General features: G+C 41.0%; 2 protein-coding genes across 2 annotated transcripts; both read right to left on the bottom strand.

The window, feature by feature from the left end:
* Positions 1–2,635: 2,635 nt before the first annotated feature.
* LOC135520254 (cathepsin S-like) lies at positions 2,636–11,301 on the bottom strand. The gene is made up of 8 exons (XM_064945664.1): positions 11,195–11,301; positions 10,270–10,394; positions 9,688–9,810; positions 8,770–8,922; positions 5,795–6,019; positions 5,468–5,633; positions 5,141–5,243; positions 2,636–3,113 (listed from the first exon to the last, which is right to left on the bottom strand). The coding sequence occupies exons 2-8, from the start codon at positions 10,390–10,392 to the stop codon at positions 3,014–3,016; spliced, it is 993 nt and encodes a 330-aa protein (XP_064801736.1). The 5' UTR covers positions 10,393–10,394; positions 11,195–11,301; the 3' UTR covers positions 2,636–3,013.
* An 835-nt stretch (positions 11,302–12,136) lies between these two features.
* On the bottom strand, positions 12,137–20,282 carry LOC135520255 (cathepsin K-like). Its single transcript, XM_064945665.1, has 8 exons — positions 20,132–20,282; positions 18,002–18,128; positions 17,069–17,191; positions 15,966–16,118; positions 14,953–15,171; positions 13,127–13,292; positions 12,873–12,981; positions 12,137–12,737 (listed from the first exon to the last, which is right to left on the bottom strand). The coding sequence occupies exons 2-8, from the start codon at positions 18,125–18,127 to the stop codon at positions 12,638–12,640; spliced, it is 996 nt and encodes a 331-aa protein (XP_064801737.1). The 5' UTR covers position 18,128; positions 20,132–20,282; the 3' UTR covers positions 12,137–12,637.
* Positions 20,283–20,740: the final 458 nt, after the last annotated feature.

Raw genomic sequence — 20,740 nt, 5'->3', positions numbered from 1 at the left:
AACTGATCAATGTATTTATTACTGCATTTGTGTATTTATTGTTTTTCTTTTGTTTTCTCTCTATTTATTTTGTTATTTATTTATGCTATCTATATACTGTAAGTATTTATTTAATAATGCTTTGTATGTCCGTGTGAAACTGACTTTTTTTTCTGATGGGCTCTTTCAGTTGTAGAATCCCATCGTAATACCAAAGATTAAGATTGTCCTCCCTGAATGTATGGCCTAAACCCCTTTCCTCTCCCACGACTCCCAGTGATGTTACGTATCTCTCTCTTTAAGGCCTTTTTTTTATAGAATAATGGGGATTTCTTTACTATTGGCAAATGTCTCTGTGGTCAGGTCTTATGCTGAGGCTAAGCTTGTTTGAATGTTGTGGTAATGTGACATCTCATAGGTTCACAGGTTGCTTGTAAAATTGTGTTCAAACATCATTCAGCAGAGTGTCTGGAGAGTCCAGGGTTGCACTTACAGAGCATTTCAGGCTCTTAAGTGTGAATCCTTTGAGACCCCATGGAAACATGCATGCTGTGCATCTTCCTGGGGTAGGCATAGCAGTGACTCCCCTTGCTGCAGTGCACACACTCCTGTCTATGTCCTGCTCAATGTGATTTCACCATCCTCCAGACTCAGCCCTTCTGCCAGTCTTCTCAGTTCCACAGGCTCCTCTCGCGTGTTCTTGGTTTTGCTTTGGCGGGTAGTGGGGAGGGATAGCTTGTCCACCAGCTAACGTGCGCTTCTCCTGTCTTTAACCTTGGGAGGGGCGTGTTGTCGGGGCCCCTTCACAGCGTGCACTTGAAAGACGGGCGGTCATGAAAGAGGCCATCGACTTTTGCAGACTTCAAAGGGAGCCTTTTTATCCGTCTCCTCTCTGCGTATCTGGTTTAAGGGTCCGTTCCTGGCCAGACCCGTGGGCTTAGGGGCATTCAAAGGGGGCGGGGAGATCAGAAGGGTGGCTGAATCACCCCTGAACAGGGTGCAATGTTTTGGGAGAGGGGGTGGAAGGGCACAATAGAGTAGAATTAAAGTTTAATGAGCAACAATTGTAAGCATGCTGGGACCAAGGGAGGGGGCCAGTCTGGTGCAGGGAACATGAAAACCCCTACCAGTTTTGATGTTCCTTTTTTTCAAGCTTGTCATATGGTGTTCTATCAAAGACAATAGGTCCCCATGACACCTTTATTTATTTTTTTACACGGCCCATATTTTAGAATAGAGTCTGCCCTCAAATGGGGAGAGACTTTTAAGTCATTGTCTGCTCTGTCTTAACTGAGGAGAGAACTCCCCTTTGTACGGAGAGTTGATAGAGTATTGCAGGTGGTCTGTCATCAGTTTACGCCTATTGCACCCCCTAGTGGAGTGTAAAGAAATGTCTCTCTAGATTAAAGGACACCTTAGGCAAGGATGTTTTCAAGCTCTTCTGGGGCTTAAAAACACAGGTACATTATATACTAAAGTATAGCTGAATATGCATGGATACCCTCTGATATTGTTTTTTGTACTATAAGTGGGGTTATCATTCCATCTTAATTAATACACCAGAAATCCAAAGATAGTGAAGTCCAGTGAGATGTGTTAAGAAACACAGTATTTTTAGGTTCAGCATTTGAAGTTGGAACTGAGAGATTGACATGAAGTTGTGACTGTAGAGGAAGTATTTGGACTCCGTAACCCCAGTGTTCCCTTTGTCCCCCTGTGTACATGGATACTTACCCATCTACCTCAACTGTGTAAGATGTTGTGTGGCAAAGAAGTTTCTTAACCAAAGATTCCATCCTTTCAGGGTGTCTGTCTATCTGTCTGTCCATCTGTCTCTCATGCTTTTTCAAAACCAAATGTGCTGGAATCAATCTGTTACAGGAGCAACCAAGCCCCATCCAGCCAAAGCGTAGTCCAGTGTACTACAGAAGTCATATTTACCAATAATCTGTATATAATCATTTTCAAGACCAAAAAAGTAGGTGACGATCCAAGCAAGGAGGATCTTGCTGTAATCAATGTTGCCTATTCCTTGTACCAAACTAGAATCATGTGACTTACTGTAACAGTTATGAAAGCCCAAAAATCAAGAGTTCAACCAAAAACAAAAGGTCAAGAGGAGACTAAAGCTATTTTTTCACATTTGTAAAACCATTATTCCTTTTCCAATATGTTAGTGTATTTGAAATACTGTTTGATCCCACTGTTGGAAAAGCTTAAACGAGGCCAAATTGGGGGAAATATTGTATTTGACATGGGTTTGTGTCCGGGTTCCTGAACTAGGACACCCACCATACTTATCGTGCCATTCTCGTCCATGTGTTAGACTAACTAATGAATGCGGCTAACCAACCAAAGGCTTAAAACACAACACTTTACATGTCAATCATGGTGGGACATTTTGTAACAACAACTAAAGAGAATCCCTTTGAATACCTCATGTGAAATTGTTTGTTGTGATGTTGCACCAAAAAATTAAAATGACTCATTTGTAACCCAATTTAGTTTGTTGGTCTGCTGAATTCATTCACGCTGCATGGCAACACACAGGATGTAGGTCTACATACACTGTGACTGAGGAAATGGAAATAAACACACATTGCAATTTACAGTCACTACAGTTTGGAGGTAGAAGTATTCATTCAATTCAAATCAGTTCTTTTAAAGTTCTTTTTATTTGATGACAAAATATACTTTGATTTAAATAAGTATGTAGCCTTGCACAAGCCTTGGCATGTTCGAGCCAGAACGGCTCATAGGAGCAGGAGCCTATCTCCTGTTTCTGTAGCGTGAGGCAGCTTGATGTACAAGTACACCCCCTGGATGCTAGCTACGGTGATATGTAGATAATCACATTTGACTTATATATGATTTGTAAAAACAATTCTAAAGAAGTACTGTCTATATAGACAGAAAGTGATAGAAAGTGAAATGGTAAAAACAACACTAAAACAATGGAGGAAGTAAAAATTAATTACATTAAATTAATAAAAGGGCTCAGCTTTTCCAGTTAGGCCCCTTTGATTGGCAGGAGTTACATGACAGGGTAGCACCCGTACAAGGCGATGCCACACTGGTTGTCCTTGTTGCGTGACATCCGTATATATCCCTGGTCTCCCCACTTTAAGCCCCAGCTAGACAGAAGGTGAGGAAGATTGAAACATATTTCCAATGAACATCAATACTTAATAAATCAGGGGTCTTCAAGATTTTCTTGCCCAGGCACCCACTCCCAGGCAAACCGGCGACCCAGGGACCCCCTCCCAGGCAAATCGGCAAATCGGCAACCCAGGGACCCACTCCCAGGCAAACCGGTGACTCAGGGACCCCCTCCCAGGCAAACCGGCGACCCAGGGACCCCCATCATACGTTAGTTACAAAATAAATCACCTGTCTTGTCTTATCATCAGGTGAAACATAATGGAATAGATTTGGTAGATTGTTTTTCAAAGTATTTTGTAAGAGGAAATGTAAACTCTAACATTGCCTATTAACTAGAAAGGGAACTCTAAACACATTTAGAGAGATGTGTTTAGAGATTATGATTATGAGCAGCTATTTAGCTGGTTAAACAAAGGTTAGCCAGCCATGTATGTCCAGGTCAAGAAAGTTTACCAGCAGCTAGCTGACTAAACTCAACTCCATGGTAAAGGACGGTTCTGAAAAACTCCACCAACGGAGTTGAGCAGAGACCAGGCTTTGTGAAATTCAGCTCCAATTACATTGATTTGCTCAAGGTCAATACTTTAAAAAAAGTAAATTATGAAACGCTTACCTTGTACCTATGTTCGGCCCCTGTAGTTGCAGGACTTCCCTTTTCAATGAATGTTAATCAAATACAACCACCAACTGTTTGCTCGTTTCTGTTTCTCGAAGATGGCAACTCAGCTTGAATGTGCATGTGCCAATTGAATCTCTGATGATGTTGGCCTAGATTGTGCAATTGGATTGGACATGAGCATTTGGAGACCTAGGCCTAATTCATCTGAGATTCAACTGGCACATGCGCATTCACGCTAAGTTGCCATCTTCGAGAAAACAGTCAGTGGTTGTATGTGATTAACATTTACAGAATAAAATATGGATTTCATCAAACAAAGAAAGACACGCAACTACAGAGGACAAACATAGGTAAGCGTTAAAATTTTGAAGTATTGACCTTGGGCAAATAGATGTAGTCAGTGCTTAAATGTAGTCAGAGTTTACAGATGTAGTCAGAGCTTAAATTCCCCAAAGCTTGTTCTCTGCTCAACTCCGTTCGTGGTGTTAATCAGAAACCTCCACCATGGAGTTGAGTTTAGTCAGCTAACCATCAGCCAGCGGCACTTGCCGTACTGTTAGCCTATTCGCGGGAGCTTTTTCAAAGCCTATGTCCGATACTCCAGGGAGTGTGTAATTGGCTCCAATCAGTGTAATTTGCTCAATATTAGAAGTTAAGAGATAAAGTTGACATTATTACATTAAACAAAAATACAAGAGAAATTGTGGTCACACCAGATACAGACGGATTTCCATGCCCCTACTATTTTTTTAAAGGTATCTGTGACCAACAGATGCATATCGGCATTCCTAGTCATGTGAAATTTATAGATCAGGTCCTAAGGAATTTATTTAAATTGACTGATTTCCTTATATGAATTGTAACTCAGTAAAACCTTTTCAATTGTTGCATGTTTCGTTCTTGTTTTTGTTCAGTGTAGAAATAAGATTTTCTCCTCTTTTCAACATTCGGTATGTAGTTTATTCTGTTGTTGCTAGAGAAATTCATAAAAACATTGATATTAAAATTATTATTTTGGCGGACCCCCTGCAGTACCCCTAAGGGGCCGCAGACCCCCGGTTGCATAACCCCACAATAAACAATCGCATTAACTCCCAAACGACCAAGGTTCATTTGTCTAAAGCCTAATTTGAGTTTTACGTTCTCTTTCCACTTCCCTTTTTACCCTTCACCATGGTCCTGTTTTGTTGTAATGAAACAAAGGAGCAGATGGAGGTTTGAAAAGGGGAATAAAGTTGGATACTAAGTCCACTTGGAGGATCTTTTCATCTCAGCTCTGAACAGTAGCCCTGTTTGACTAAATATCTAGATACAGAACAACAGAAGAGCAGATGGAGCTTTGAAGATGGAAAATCTGAGGGAAGTTCTAAATCCCCTTACCTGTTCTTCACCAGCCAGTAATCCTGCCCGCCCAGGGTACCGTATCCCACAGCAAGGACAGCATGGTTTATCTTCTTTGTGCAAGTTGGATCATTGTAAACTCCTACAATGATACATGGGTTGGACAATGACAAGTCAATCCTCAATATATATGCATTTCTCCACAAGTCAAAGCCCAGCAGTTGACCATAAAGTGGACAATTACTCAATAAATGCCACATTGTTTCAGATTTAGATATACATGACCAATGTCAAGACCATACTATCCTTAAAATGTAAAAAAAAAAAAAAAATGACCCAAGAAGTTTAAATGAAGTTTTTCCGTACCACTGCGGTAGAAGGAAAAATGAGGTCGGGTGGCATCAATGGCAACAGAGATGGGTCCGATGGTGGCCAGGGCTTCTTTCAGTACCTGCTCATCCCCCTCAGGTAGAAAGCTGTACCTGGAACAGTTTGCAGCACGCTGAGCAGGGTTGTAGCTGCACTGTTCTTGCTAACAGGGGATACAAGACAACAAAAGGGTCAGATAGTGCTGCACAAGGCTAATGTGGCGTGGGAAATAAGCTACAACCAGCTAGTTACTGCAGCTACTTACCAAGGGCAGCTGACCCCAGCTACACACTATTAATGCTGTTAATACTAGTTTATACTCACCACTCCCTTGTAGGGGTAGGACTTGTCAGAGTCAATGCCCTGGTTGTCGATGACATACTGGAAGGCCTGGCTCATGAAGCCACCATTGCAGCCCTTGTTGCCGTATTTGGAGGAGCAGTCCACCAGGTTCTGGGGGCTGATGTCTATCAGTTTACCTGTGGTCTTCATCAGCTGGCCCTCCAGGGCTCCGACAGAGCTGAATGCCCAGCAGGAGCCACAGGAGCCCTATGGACGAGACAGAAGCAATCCCCATCTAATACCTGGATAAAGTTCATTTGAGAGTCCTATTAGTAATACCTTATTTTACTGTACTGTTTCATTATGATTGAATCTACAAGAAATGATGTGGTACCAATGTTTGCTGAAACGTGCAATATAATCAAAAGGAAAAGGTGCAATATAATTGACAACTTGGTGTCAAATAGTGCCTCGTGGTGCTTGATTCAGTTCTCACAGTACCCCAAAAGTAATTATTTTACTATGTAACACAGAAACATTTTACTGGAACTATAAAGTGTAACTGAAATGTTCATGTTATGTAGACGTGTTGTGCTTGTCATTCAGTGGTTTTAAACTTGCACATCCTAGCACTTAGGCCAACGACTACCTCACAAAAAAGGAACTGATTCAACAACTGAGAACAAGGAAGAGGCCTACAGTAGACAGAGGAAGTAAGACCTGAAAAGAGACAGCGCTGTGTTGAACATCCTGATATCAGTTATTATCCTGTAGCAACAACTTTCATTAATCCCAAGGATATTTACCAGTAGTTAAAAAAGATAATACATATAATTTATGATATACATACAACTGTACACATGTACACAAATGTTATTTGATATATTTATTAGGATCCCCATTAGCCGACGCCAATGACGACAGCTTGTCTTACTGCTGTCCAACACAGACGAAAGACTTTACAATTTGGCAGTCAAAAGTTTGGACACAGCTCCTCATTCCAGGGTTTTTCTTTATTTCTACTATTTTCCATATTGTAGAATAATAGTGAAGACATCCAAAACTATGAAATAACACATAAGGAATCATATAGTAACCCAAAAAGTGTTAAACAAATCTAAATATATTTTATATTTGAGATTCTTTAAAGTAGCCACCCTTCGCCTTTATGACAGCTTTCCACACTCTTGGCAATCTCTCAACCAGCTTCATGAGGTTGTTACCTGGAATGCATTTCAATTAACAGGTGGAATTTATTTCCTTCTTAATGCGTTTGAGCCAATCAGTTGTGTTGTGACAAGGTACAATAGTAGTGATATACAGAAGATAGCCATATTCGGTAAAATACGAAGTCCATATTATGGCAAGAACAGCTCAAATAAGCAAGGAGAAACGACAGCCCATCTGTCACGCCCTGGTCGAGGTATTTTGTGTTTATCTTCATTTATTTGGTCAGGCCAGGGTGTGGCATGGGGTTTTTGTATGTGGTGTGTTGGTATTGGGTTTGTAGCTTAGTGGGGTGTTCTAGTTAAGTCTATGGCTGTCTGAAGTGGTTCTCAATCAGAGGCAGGTGTTTATCGTTGTCTCTGATTGGGAATCATATTTAGGCAGCCATATTCTTTGTGTGTTTCGTGGGTGATTGTCCTTAGTGTCCTTGTTCCTGTATCTGTGTTAGTTTACACTAGTATAGGCTGTTTCGGTTTTCGTTACGTTCTTTGTTTTGTAGTGTTTGTATTTAGATTCGTGTTACGTTTTGTTCATTAAACATGGATCGCAATCTACACGCTGCATTTTGGTCCGACTCTCTTTCACCACATGAAAACCGTTACACCATCATTACTTTAAAACATGAAGGTCAGTCAATACGGAAAATGTCAAGAACATTTAAAGTTTCTTCAAGTGCAGTCGCAAAAACCATCAAGCGATGTGATGAAATTGACTCTCATGAGGACCGCCACAGGAAAGGAAGACCCAGAGATACCCTCAGAAATTGCAGCCCAAATAAATGCTTCACAGAGTTCAAGTAAGAGACACATCTCAACAGACTGTGTAAATCAGGCCTTAATAATCAAATTTCTGCAATGAAACCACTACTAAAGGACACCAACAAGAAGAAGAGACTTGCTTGGGCCAAGAAACACGAGCAATGGACATTAGACCTGTGGAAATCTGTCCTTTGGTAAAAATCCGATATTTTTGGTTCCAACCGCCATGTCTTTGTGAGACGTAGAGCATGTGCATGATCTCTGCATGCGTGGTTCCCACCGTGAAGAAGGGAGGAGTAGGTGTGATGGTGTGGGAGTGCTTTGCTGGTGACACTGTCAATGATCTATTTGTAATTCAAAGCACACTTAACCAACATGGCTACCACAGTATTCTGCAGCGATACGCCATCCCATCTGGTTTGCACTTAGTCGGACTATCATTTGTTTTCAACAGGACAATGACCCAACACGCCTCCAGGCTGTGTAAGGACTATATGACCAAGAAGGAAAGTGATGGAGTGCTGCATCAGATGACCTGGCCTCCACAATCACCCAACCTAAACCCAATTGAGATGGTTAAGGATGAGTTGGACCACAGTGAAGGAAAAGCAGCCAACAAGTGCTCATTATATGTGGGAACTCCTTAAAGACTGTTGGAAAATCATTTCAGGTAAAGCTGGTTGAGAGAACGCCAAGAGTGTGGAAAGCTGTCATCAAGGCAAAGGGTGGCTACCTTGAAAAATCTAAAAAGTAACACTTTTCTGGTTACTACATGATTAGATATGTGTTATTTCATAGTTTTGATGTCTTCAATACTATTTTACAAATGAGAAAATAGTAAAAATAAAGAAAACCTTGAAAGAGTAGGTGTGTCCAAACTTTTGACTGGTACTGTATATTTAAAAACATTACCATGCAGTGTGTGTGTGTGTCTGCATCTATCAGTTACACATACATGTCAGTACATAAAGGAGGAGACACAAACCGCACTGACTGCATCTGTTCACACAAACCGCAGCTGTTCGCCATTACCTGCAGTTTGACTTTAGTGACGTAGCCCTTCTTGCTCCAGTCAAAGGTATCAGGTATGGGGGCACCGGAGGATCCTACAAATTCAGAGGGCTCCCTCTTGAGGTCAGCAGGAACACGCAATGAGGCATAAGACTGGGCAATCTCTTCCTGGGTCTGAAAATGGTTGACAAGAGGCAACACGTTGACCAGACTGAGCATTTAAAGAGCACTTAATGTAATCAGCATAATAAATCCATCCCATGAACCCAATGCTACATCAACTGGAGGAAGATACACATTGAATCAGGATCACAAATACATTTAAAGGCACATACTGTAGTGCAATGGGATGATACTTTTACTTGTGTATTTACAGAAAACAAATCAGATGCGTACTCATGAAAGGGTACATCCACTTGTTATACATACTAGAGGCATAAGGAAGTATAGTTGCAGTCATGCTCAGTAATCACTAAGATTATGAATGAATGCACACACTGTCTTGTCTTCAGGAAACCAGGTTAGCAACATTTCAACACCTATTGGCCAAGAAAATGGAACGCCGGGAAAAAATGACAAAGGAAGTCAACAAAATAAATAGTCATGTAGGTCAAAATCTAAATGTCTGACTCTTCCTTCATGTATACCAGGCCTGACTGCAATACCTACTGAAAGCATACCATATTCTGCATGCCAATACCTACTGAAAGCATACCATATTCTGCATGCCAATACCTACTGAACGCATACCATATTCTGCATGCCAATACCTACTGAAAGCATACCATATTCTGCATGCCTTTTTTGGTATCATATTCCATACACGCACTATCAAACTTTTATGGAATCAGGCCACGGTAGGTACTAAGTTTACCTACAATTTCAGATATCAGAGTTCCAAACTGGCCCTTGGCATTGTAAGTGACCTGAGGCCCTCACCATGTCCCCCATGTGATTCATGCCCAGGTCATAGGTGTGCATGTCCATGGACGCCTCCAGGTTGTGGAGGCTGATCAGCTGAAGATTCCTCTCCCAGACCTCCCTTCGGCCCAAGTCCTCAACCTACACATTATCCACACACACAGGGGTAGAAAAATCTAAGTCAATGACTTGTAAAACAATACACTTTCAAATATGCAAACCACACAGGTTGAATCACAATGCATTCAGTGTTAGCTAGTTAGATGTAAGAAATGGTGTGACAGGAGGCCTAGTGGTTAGCACGTTGGACTAGGTTGTAAGATTGAATCCCCGAGCTGACAAGGTAAAAATCTGTCATTCTACCCCTGAACAAAGCAGTTAACCCACTGTTCCTGGGCTGTCATTGAAAATAAGAATTTGCTCTTAACTGACTTGACAAGTTAAATAAAGGTTAAAACACTTTTAAAAATATGTATGTGGGAAATGTGGTGGTAGTACTTTCAACCTATACAGCAAACATAATCTGTCTAAATGCCACTATAGTAGCAGCTTTGCCTTATCCTAGCCAAAACATATTGTAGTGATGCTGGTTCATCTCACCTCACTCTGGTAGTTCTTGTCATGTGTCTTCTTCCACATCTGCCAGTGCTGTTCCAGCATTGGGTCAAACAGGGCAACTGCTGTGCCACATAGTGCAGCGAGCAGCAGGCTCCACAACATCATGCCTGCACAGAAAATAGACACGTATTATTCAACCAGGAGGCAATTCTATTGTACTGTTTCATTGTGTATCCAAATAAGGAAGTACTAGTGTGTGACTCAATTAAGTTTAAGTTGCGCAAATAAGTTTACTTCGACAGGAACTACTGTAGCCTATACACAATGAGTCAGTTTGTCACAAGACCAACCATCAACGGGTATTGAAACTGTTGCGCAAACAAACTGTTGACCAAGAGTCTTTAACACTGATCAAATAAATAATTACATCACCCAGATTCTACAAAAACGTTGTATATAGAAAAATGTTTATGGCCTATTCAATAAGAAGCTTCAGTGTTCAAGATTAGGCTATCGGACGTACCGGTGTTGTTAACCCATCTCTACTGCGAAAAAGAAAGCCCAAAAACGGGTAAAATTATATAATTTCATAGAAATTAAGCAAATTGTGTCGTTGTGTAGGCTTATTTTTTAGTTAAATAAGTATCTCAGTAGGTTTGCCACTAGGCTAGCAGTAGAAATAACTTAGTTTATGAAACTGTACAATTAATTAATGTTGATGTTGTACAAAAGTTACAAAAAAGGTTGTAATGAAAAGAGGAATTCGACAATTTCACAGAAGGAAGAAAACATACATATATGAATGGTTATAAGCAAATAATGTTGCACTGACATATTAAAAACGAAAGTAAAACGAATGCTTTATGAAAATGTTTTTAAATAAGGTCAAATTAAAACCAAAAACCAACTACATTAATGAACTGGAAATAGCCTATCGGCCTCGACTGAAAACGGAGAAAGGTTTTACCTTGTAAAATTCGGAGTGCACCTGATGATGACTTCAGAGGAGAGCAAGGCGCGTCAATTGATTTCAGTGGGATCTGTTTTCCTGCTTTATATTTATTTGTGAAGGTCATGTGGTAGAACTTCCTCATTGACCATTTCTGTTGTGTCATCTATAAATGTCTATGTTCACCATGCTAAAATACTATTTCTCATTGCATTTAAAAACAATGCTATAGACCCCTTTAATTAGAATGTATATGACTTCTTGAAGGATAGGGGGGAAATATAAAAATATATAGCCAGATGTCATACTGACTAGTAGCCAGCCCACTGTTCTTAAATATCTGTTAAAATGTATAAACAATTAGGGTTAAGTGACTTGCCTGAGGGCACATCTACAGATGCTTCACCTAGTTGGCTTAGGGATTCAAACCAGCAACCTTTTGGTTACTGACCCATTGCTCTTAACAGTAGGCTACCTGCCAATCTCTTTTTTAAACATTGCAATCAGTGTATTTATAAACATTACATTTAATCAACGCTACATGAACTATTCAGGATAATTCATCTGATTTTAAGACTAGATCACAGGAAGTCTGTTGTTTGAGGGGGTGAGTCTGAGGCAAGAAGAGGCGTTACTGGTATGAAACTAGTATGTGACATTTTCACCTGTTTATTCTGTCATTGTCTCTCTATCTCAGGACCTCAAGAAGGCTTCTAATCTATACTGTATTCATCATCATCAGATTTAACAGTCAACACAAATACATGTATAATTCTTACATATTGTTATGTGTGTATACATACAGCACTGCAATAGGGTACACTGAGTGGTAGTTGATTGGAGATACTTAATATAGCTGAAGAACCTCATGAACCTTACTCTTCCTTTTTCAGTTTGTCTTTCTTTCTTTCACTTCTCTTTCCTTCAATGGGGAAATGTACAGGCACACACACACTCACATTTCAAATTAATCAACTTTTATTCCATTTCATAGAAAACAATGTTACAATTCAATCAACAGAATTTGGTGTAAAAGTGCTGAACAATAAAATAAAAGTCAACATCATCAAAAAACCCACCAGGAGCAATCTTTGATCAACAAGCCATTTTTGCATTGACAGGAAAGTGAGACAAAACTCCCATTGCACAGCAATGTTACCTGACCTGACACACTGAATACAACCTATGTAAAGTGCTGTGCACTACGCACATTCTTCATCACAATCATAGTTGTTCCACTGTAGATCAGACTACAATTGAAGTCTGGCAGTTTGAAGATATAACAGTAAGACTTGATGTAGGGCTTTTAAAAGTGCTTGCAAAAGAACTCTGGGATACTCAAACCTCCAGACTATATGAATGTGCTATTCCAGAAACATAGTGTTATTTTCTGTATTGGGTGTCGTTATTGATATGTGGTTTAGCTTCCCTGCTTCCATGGTGCCCTCTGCCGCTTGGTGTTTACATGATGGGGTAACTGGCCAGGTTGGCAATGCCACACGCATTCCCACGGTTACGTGCCATCATGATGTAGCCCTGTTTGCCCCAGCTCTCGCTCCAGCTGTTAGAGAGGGGGGAGAGCAAGAGAGAGAGGATAAAGAGAATGAATCCTGATTTAGAAAAAATACATTTCAAGTCAACAGTGTGAAACGTGTTACCTGATGCCATTGAATAAGCCCAGTGCATTGTGACCCACCTGTTCTTGACAATCCAGAATTTCTCGCCCTTGGCAGTTTGTCCATAGCCCACTGCAAGCACGGCGTGGTTGATGTCATCCTTGTTGCAGTTGGGGTCGTAGTACACACCTGAGTAAATAACAGTGGAAAGGAATGAGCTTCAATAAGCTTTAAGAGAAGCGCTTTAGGAGTCTACTGGCATGTGTCGTGTGTTATACCACTACACGTGGTTGATTCTTCTATCCATGGTTCTTGGAGGCAGAATGTCACTCACCTCGCTGGTAGAATTGGAAGGTGGAGAGGGTGGCATCGATGCCCACAGCCACAGGCCCCACTTTGGCTACAGCCTTGGTCAGTGCCTGCTCGTCTCCCTCAGGGATCTCCTTGAACCCGCGACACTGAGCACCCATGCCAGACGCGTTGTAGGCACACTGCTCATCCTGTAGACAGAGTGGTAGACATGGATTGGTTTATTTATGATTCAGATTCTGATTGTTTAATAGTCACATGTACAGGGTTGCAGGTGTGGTTGCAAGGTAAAGTGTAAATCTTAGGCTGTGAGCTCCAACATGCAGGACTAGTGAAATAAAATAATGAAAATGGTAATAACAACATTAGAAATAGCACTATATACATAATAACAACTGTGGCAGTGATGAAGAAATAAATGTCCATTGGGGTGGAGGCAGAGTAAAGACTGTTGGGGGTGGGGGGGGGATAGAATGAAAACAGTGGGAGCAGCATCATGATCATTGGGGGAAATGAAAACCCAAAAGTTATAATATACATATTAACAACTGTAACATATTAACAACTGCAATGTCGTTGGGGTGGGGGCAGAGTAAAATCCGTTAGGGGGGGGTGTGGGGGGATGTCCATGGGGGGAGTAGCAGGTAAGGTAAGTGAGAGTTGAGGGTGTGGGGGATTTCCATGGGGGGAGTAACAGGGGTGAGGGAGCAGGTAGCTGACTAGTAGTGGTGGCTATTCAGCAGCCTGATGCTATTGGCCAGTCTTTCAGTTTTTGCCATGATGCTTCTGTACTGTCCGCGTCTTGAGTGATTGAAGCGGGGAGAACAGGGCATGGCTTGGATGGCTGGGGTCCCTGATGATCTTCTTGGCCTTCCTGAGACACCTGGTGTTGTAGGTGTCCTGTAGGGCAGGCGGTGTGCACCCAGTGGTGCGTTTGGCTGCACGTATCACCCTCTGAAGAGCCTTGTGGTCCGGGGTGGTGGAGTTGCCATACCAGGCTGTGATGCAGCCCGACAGTATGCTCTCGATGGTGCTCCCGTAGAACACTGTAAAGTTCTTTGGTATCCTGAGGTTGAAGAGTCGCTGGCTTCTTCACTACGGTGTTCGTGTGGTTAGACCATTTCAGGTTCTCTGAGATGACCGTCTCCACGGCAGACCGTCGCCACGGCGGCCCTGTAACGGGGATAGTGGCGTGTCCAGCCTGGTTTATCTTGAAGTCCACAATCAGCTCCTTTGTTTTGCCAACGTTGAGAGAGAGGTTGTTTAAATGGCACCACGCCGTAAGAATACCTACATCCTCCCTGTAGGCTGTCTCGTTGTTGTTGGTGATCAGGCCTACTGACTCTCCACTATAGCTGGTCTTGGTGCTATTTTACTACTGTACATTGCTAGAAAAAGACAAATGACTTTCATAGCATCTTGGTAGTGGTGTGTTCTATATATCATATACCACAGAAGTGGTAAAGAAAGAATTGCCTGAGTGTTATATTTTTTACATGCAAGCAAATTACAAAAAAATATGGAAGTGAGTATTTGTGTTGTTTGTAGTTAGGCCATTGGAGAATACATAAGACCATGGACGTCACCACTTCCCGGAACTGTCCCAAAAAATACATTTTAGCACTTTATGGTTAACCGCATGTGATTATTAGCTTGTTTTGGTTAAAGAGCATGTGATGTGATAGCTCAATCAGAAAATGTAAACGTCACCCAGCATATTCCAACTCACCTGACATGTTGTAAGAAAACGTTGACTGAAAATGTAATTTCAACAAACTAAAACAGCTGTTTGGCGAACAACTAAAATGACAGTCACATTCTTTTTCAATGTCAGCCAAACCATGCCCCTACCTGGCCAAGGTAAGGGTAAGCCTCCTCTGTGTCGATGCCTCCGTTTTCCTCAACGTATTCAAAGGCGTTGGTCATGTAGCCTCCACCACAGCCATTGTTCTCAGTAACACAGTCCACCAGGTTCTGGGGGCTGAGGTCTATCAGTTTGCCTGTGGTCTTTGCCAGCTGGCCCTCCAGGGCCCCAGCAGAGCTGAAGGCCCAGCAGGAGCCACAGGAGAGCTGAGAAAGAGAGGACATAAAACATTTACAGAGTTGCCTTCTCCAATTTCTCCATAAGGTGGTACACTTTGACAGAGAGTCAAAGGCCCTGATTGAGAAAAAACTTTCAGAGGGTTTGAGCAAATGTTTTTTTCGTCTGGCCTCAGAACTTCTGTAGTTATCTTATTCACCACTAGAGGGTAGACATGCTGCACTTATGCCTCACTATCTATCACATCCATCCTGAACCTGACAGCTCTTTGGTGATACCACAGACTATTAGTGCTCATGTAAAGTGACCTAATGTTCATTAGATGAATGGTATAAATCTAGGGCTAATCTCCTAGTGTTCCCTGGTAGAAAAGATGTACTCCACATTTCAGCCTGGGTACTTAATGTACCACTTAACTAAATTCCATGTTTACATAAAACATAAATAATGCCTTAGTGTCCAATTAGATCATAATGAGTAATTACCTTTCATAATCAAACATTCTTTACTTGTCTAAGTCAATTAGACAAACCATGGGTTTCTATTGTCCTAGACAGGTTACGTGACTGTACTGTAACTGTGATCATTTTCTACCTCACTGAAAGCAAAGAGGAATATGAAATCTGATCTTTATAACCCTGTTTCCCCTAAAAATGTTCAGATGGCACCCTGCCTAGATTGTTGCTCTCTACCTAAAACCATTATTTTGGCCTCAATTAAGCTTGATTGAACATTTTGGTGCAACAAATCTAGGAAATAAGAAATACATCTAGGGGAAACACTGGACTTGAGTGACAGCTCTTTGCTGTTCGCATCCTCTAACCTGGTTCTTGACTGGGGTCACCATGCCCTTCTTGCGGTAGTCGATGGACCTGGGGAGGTTCACCACATTGTTGCCAGGGATCCAGGTGTTGCTACGGTCCCTGTTCATGGGCACCTGAAGGCCAGTCAGCTTTGCAACTATCTCCTCTGACGTCTGGGGAGAGGAGAGGGATGAGGATGAGGGAATTATGCATGCATAGCAATAGACTATGAACCATTTACCCACTATAAGTAGAGATAAATGTTCCCATGTTTATAGTCCAGCAGTTATCACATATAGATAGATAAATGGCTTATTAATCCCATTGGAGATCATGAAATACATATATATGTATAATTTTAAACAGGCACATTTGACATAATTCTAAACCCACCATGCCCTGACACCAGTACGAGTGCTGAAACATGTTGGATTCCTGCTAGTCTCTGTAAAACTGGAAGTACTATACATCCTTCTTTTATTCACAGCGTATCTCAACATAGAAGTGAAACTGACATTCAGATGAACAGATCTCTGGGTCCTCCGATGGATAATAAATGGACAAAGCATTAATGAGTGGCATAGAAGCCAAGCAGTAAAAGCCAATCAGGTTGCTTTTCCCTACCATTTTAATCTACAGCCCGTTCAAGTTCAAGTCTCCCGCTAACACAGTCATCACTCATGACCAGACCTGACATGCATGTCACAGCTAGGGGTAGATTTAATAGTCACTAACCTAACACCCTCCCTTTTAATCAGTAGGCCATTGCACGAGTAAAAACACAGATGACTGTGCTCTATCTGCATCATATAAAAGTCACTACTCTGTCCTGTGCTTAATTTTGTTCGTGAAATAAAACTATAAATAAAACCTTTGGGACATTCTCCTATTTGAAACACATACCCAAAATGATAAATCGTGGACAGTAGGGAGACACTGATTAGAAACTATAACCGAGGACAGCAAACACAAAATAGTTTCCCTCTGACATATCATTCCAGACGTATGTTTCCACATGGAGTTACTTAGACCATTTTTAGACCCTCTCTTTTTGGTGTGCTTTTTCTCCATGTATGCAATAACAACAAAAAACACCCATAGAGGTTGTGGCTCACTAACTCACCATGTCTCCCAGGTGGTTCATGCCCAGCTCGTACGAGTGAATGCCCAGAGCGGCCTCCTCATTGTGGGCTTCGATCAGACGCATGTTCTTCTCCCAGATGGTTCTACGGATCGCCTCCTCCCCCTACCATGAAAACATCAACAAAACACAACTGTCAATCATACAGCTGGCCATTCGTGTGCTTTGGTCCCTATGCTCACAGTCTCCACAGTGCAACTGAACTGGTTCATATAGACACAAAATGGTGGAGGTGAAAGGTAGTTAGGAAAATATTTATTGTCAACTCGTTACAGAACCTTCGATCAGTCATTACAATGTGTAAGGAATGATGCTTCAAAGCTGGATGTAGTAGGGGATAAAGTGCTGTTCTGTGTTTTCGGCTGACTGCTGAGGAATGTGCTGACTGCAAATTGTGGGACACACACATCCTGAAGCAGTGAGGCCCAAACATAGTCTTATAAAATCAAGTTATCTTATAGCACTGAAATACTTGAGTTTCTAACAGCTTGGCTGATAACTCTTTACTGTAAAAACAAGGAAGTTGAAATTCTGAACGGAGGATTGGTTCTCATGTTTCCTGCTTTTCTTGCTTGCAAGGTATCATAACAAAACATTTAAAGGGAGAACAACACATACAGAAGTTTTCCACAATAGTTTGTAAACTATTGAGATCTAAGATCACATTGTTCTTATACGTGTAAGTGACACACTATATTATAACTAATTTCATAATGATGAATGGCTTTGATATTCAAAAGCATTTTTCACCATCAAAGCAAATAAGAAACATCATGAATATTTGCTATCCAAGGTTGAGGTAATCGTTCTGTAATTGCTAACCTTAGGAGGAGGAACGGAGCAGAACTTAAACAAAAAGCACTGCATAAATGTGAGTAGTTAGCCAGGCAGCCAGAAAGACAGACAGTCACTCACCAGGCCGTTGTACTCTCTCAGGTGGGTGGTCTTCCAGGAGTTCCACCGTGTGTCCAGTGACATCTCATCCAGAGGATGGGCGAGGACTGAGCCCAAGAGCAACAGTACACAACCACACAGCAGCATTCTGGGAAAGACATAAGGGCTGCTTTCCTCATTGATGTATAATACATATGACATTGATAAAGAAAATTTGATAATTGCATTATATTTCTACATTTACATATTGTGGCAGCACCTAATTGTCTAGACCAGGGGTTCTTAAACTTTTTCAGCCTGGGACTCAAATGAGACATTCTGTGTTTTCCTGGGACCCAAGCTTAGGAAAATATACAACTATACATAAATACTGGTACATTTCATTGGAATTATGCCTAAAACAAATGCAATATAGACAAAAACAAATATCAATGGAATTAATATCCATATAAATATATATTCATGTTTATTTTCATCCATTAAAAACACTCTTACATATCTGTCTAGGTTGGAACTGTTGCTGCGAAAATACAATAAATAATTTGAATTCTAACTGGAATAAACTGATTGATCACATCACACAGATGAATAACAGAACACACACACACACAGGCTCAGTTTTTGATAGTGCAACCTTAAGTAACAGTACAGATGAAAAATAATCTGGCCTACTGTACATCATCTGTACTGCTACCAGGGTTGCACTATCAGTAGCTAGTTTGCTTTGGCTAATGTTAGCTTTTAGCTGTGTACAAGTCCAGGGGATTGTTTGAAAGAGAAACTCACATCTACTACTATGAGAGTTAGTTAGTACTCCCTTATTTCTGCTTATTATCACCTGTTATAAAATGACAACAATGCCTTGCTAGCTGACTTACTTTTCCACTGTCGAATCACTGTTTCCTGAATCATTCTGCCCTGTTCTGAAAGAACTCCCTGGGTTTACCATCATGCTGTGGATGTTTGGTCAGGACGTGTCGTTTTATTAATTTGTTCGTTATGAGAGACTCATTACTAAGCGCTTCCACACACAAAACACATTGTGGGCGTTCCTCGTTATAAATTTGTATGAAAGAGAGAGAAACTCATGGCTGTATATGCGTTTCATGACAAGTGAGCTCGGTCAGAACTTGTGGCTAGCATGACTCCATTTGATGATAGCAGTGAGTGACGGCGAGTGGGAATGACAAGTCAGTGGCTGACAGCGCATCATCTGCTGCTGAACGACAGCGCTGCATCGTGTGTGTCGCGAAGTGATCTTCAAGAAAACTGCAGAAAAAAAGTACCCAGTAATCCACGAAGTACACGCAGATGCGCTTGGCCAAATCAATTCCAGTAATTAATGAAATAATTATAAATATACTCTGACACGTCGCGACCCACTATTAACAGGTCCGCGACCCACTTCGGGTCACGACCCATACTTTAAGAAAGGCTGGTCTAGGCAATCCCAATGATGGACACTAGTTACAGTACAAATACAGAAATGGATGTTGACTTTAATACTGACAACATAACATCCATAAGAGAGCTGAAGTACATTGAGTTTCAGTTCATATTTTTCTGGCTCCGCCTCATTATTAAGTGGTAACATAACAAAAGACAGTACCTCTATGTTTTATGGGAAATTCCTCAGATCGTTCATAGGGAACTTCATGTTACTGTATAAACCTTTGCCGCACAGCCAGAATGCTAGCAATTTATGGTTTACTCAATGTCTAATATTCCCATTGTTTCATGGTGCTATAAATTAATGTAGGCTATACAGGCTATAAAGGTTTCATAATTATCTTGAGAACAGTTCCATTTCTATGATAACTGTTTGGCTACACCATGACCAAAGTGCATTCTTTGTTGCAAACAACATATATTAAGTACACTTATAATCACATCACAGCTCTGCAATGTTTTCCCTATAAAACAAACGAATCCTACTATTTGTCAAAACGCAGTGTTTACCAAAGTTATTTTTAATTAACTCCTTCGATTTGGTAAATTGTTTTATGGAAACATAAAATCCCAAGTGAAACTGAAAGTTCTAATGAACACAGTTCAACAAAATGACAGTGTAAAAATCATGAAGGCATAAAGGCAACATCAAAAGTTTTCCGATTTAAGAAATTGAAAAAATGGGAAGTTGGCAAATTCTACCTTGGTTGTAGACTTGGAGAGAAGGTGTCGGATGAATTCCTTTGACCAGTTGTTTCCCTGCTGTGTGAGCAGTAGGTCGCTGTGTGAGTAGTTATATAGTCTGGAGTTTGAGGAAGTGCGACGGGAGCACGGAGTTTAGGAGGGGGAAAAGTTTCAGTAAAGGGGAATTACATCTGGAATCGCTCATCTAAAGGGGCCAGCCAGATGATGTCAGGTGTCACATTTCAGGAGCGTCTCTAACTTCAAAGTCAATATTTAACATTGCAATAGGTCTTTATTCATTGTGCACATTCATCTCAGTCGCATTTGTTTATAACAAGCGTATGACGATTATTTGAATTAAAATATGTAGGCAAGCAGTATCCTCTTACTGTTTATTTAGAAGATTCAGAAAATAAAGAAAAGGAATGATTATAAATCAAACAATTAAATATTTGTATAATATTTCTTATTTCAGAATGAGCCTACGCTGTAAATTACTCAATGGAGTAATGCAAAATAATTATAGGCATGCTGTAAATCAGAGGTAAAATTGAGGGTATGTGGTGAGTGGGGTGGTGTTGTCTGGTGGTGGGGGGGATATGCCATTTGGATAACTTTGGACCTTCA

This window comes from Oncorhynchus masou, chromosome 29 (genome assembly GCF_036934945.1).
Source record: "Oncorhynchus masou masou isolate Uvic2021 chromosome 29, UVic_Omas_1.1, whole genome shotgun sequence".
Lineage (NCBI taxonomy): Eukaryota > Metazoa > Chordata > Actinopteri > Salmoniformes > Salmonidae > Oncorhynchus > Oncorhynchus masou.
This window is presented reverse-complemented; position numbering and strand designations above follow the sequence as displayed.

Bases quoted from the DNA above. Each gene is read 5' to 3' on its own strand.
- LOC135520255 (XM_064945665.1), bottom strand. From the start codon at position 18,127: ATGCTGCTGTGTGGTTGTGTACTGTTGCTCTTGGGCTCAGTCCTCGCC. The intron at 15,172-15,965 runs GTTAGAGGATGC...TCTCTTTCTCAG, and splicing joins TGACCCCAGTCAAGAACCAG to CTCTCCTGTGGCTCCTGCTG. The intron at 13,293-14,952 runs GTAGGGGCATGG...CTCTGTCTACAG, and splicing joins CTTACCCTTACCTTGGCCAG to GATGAGCAGTGTGCCTACAA.
- LOC135520254 (XM_064945664.1), bottom strand. From the start codon at position 10,392: ATGATGTTGTGGAGCCTGCTGCTCGCTGCACTATGTGGCACAGCAGTT. The intron at 8,923-9,687 runs GTGAGGGCCTCA...AACCATTTTCAG, and splicing joins TGAATCACATGGGGGACATG to ACCCAGGAAGAGATTGCCCA. The intron at 5,634-5,794 runs GTGAGTATAAAC...ATCCCCTGTTAG, and splicing joins CCTACCCCTACAAGGGAGTG to CAAGAACAGTGCAGCTACAA.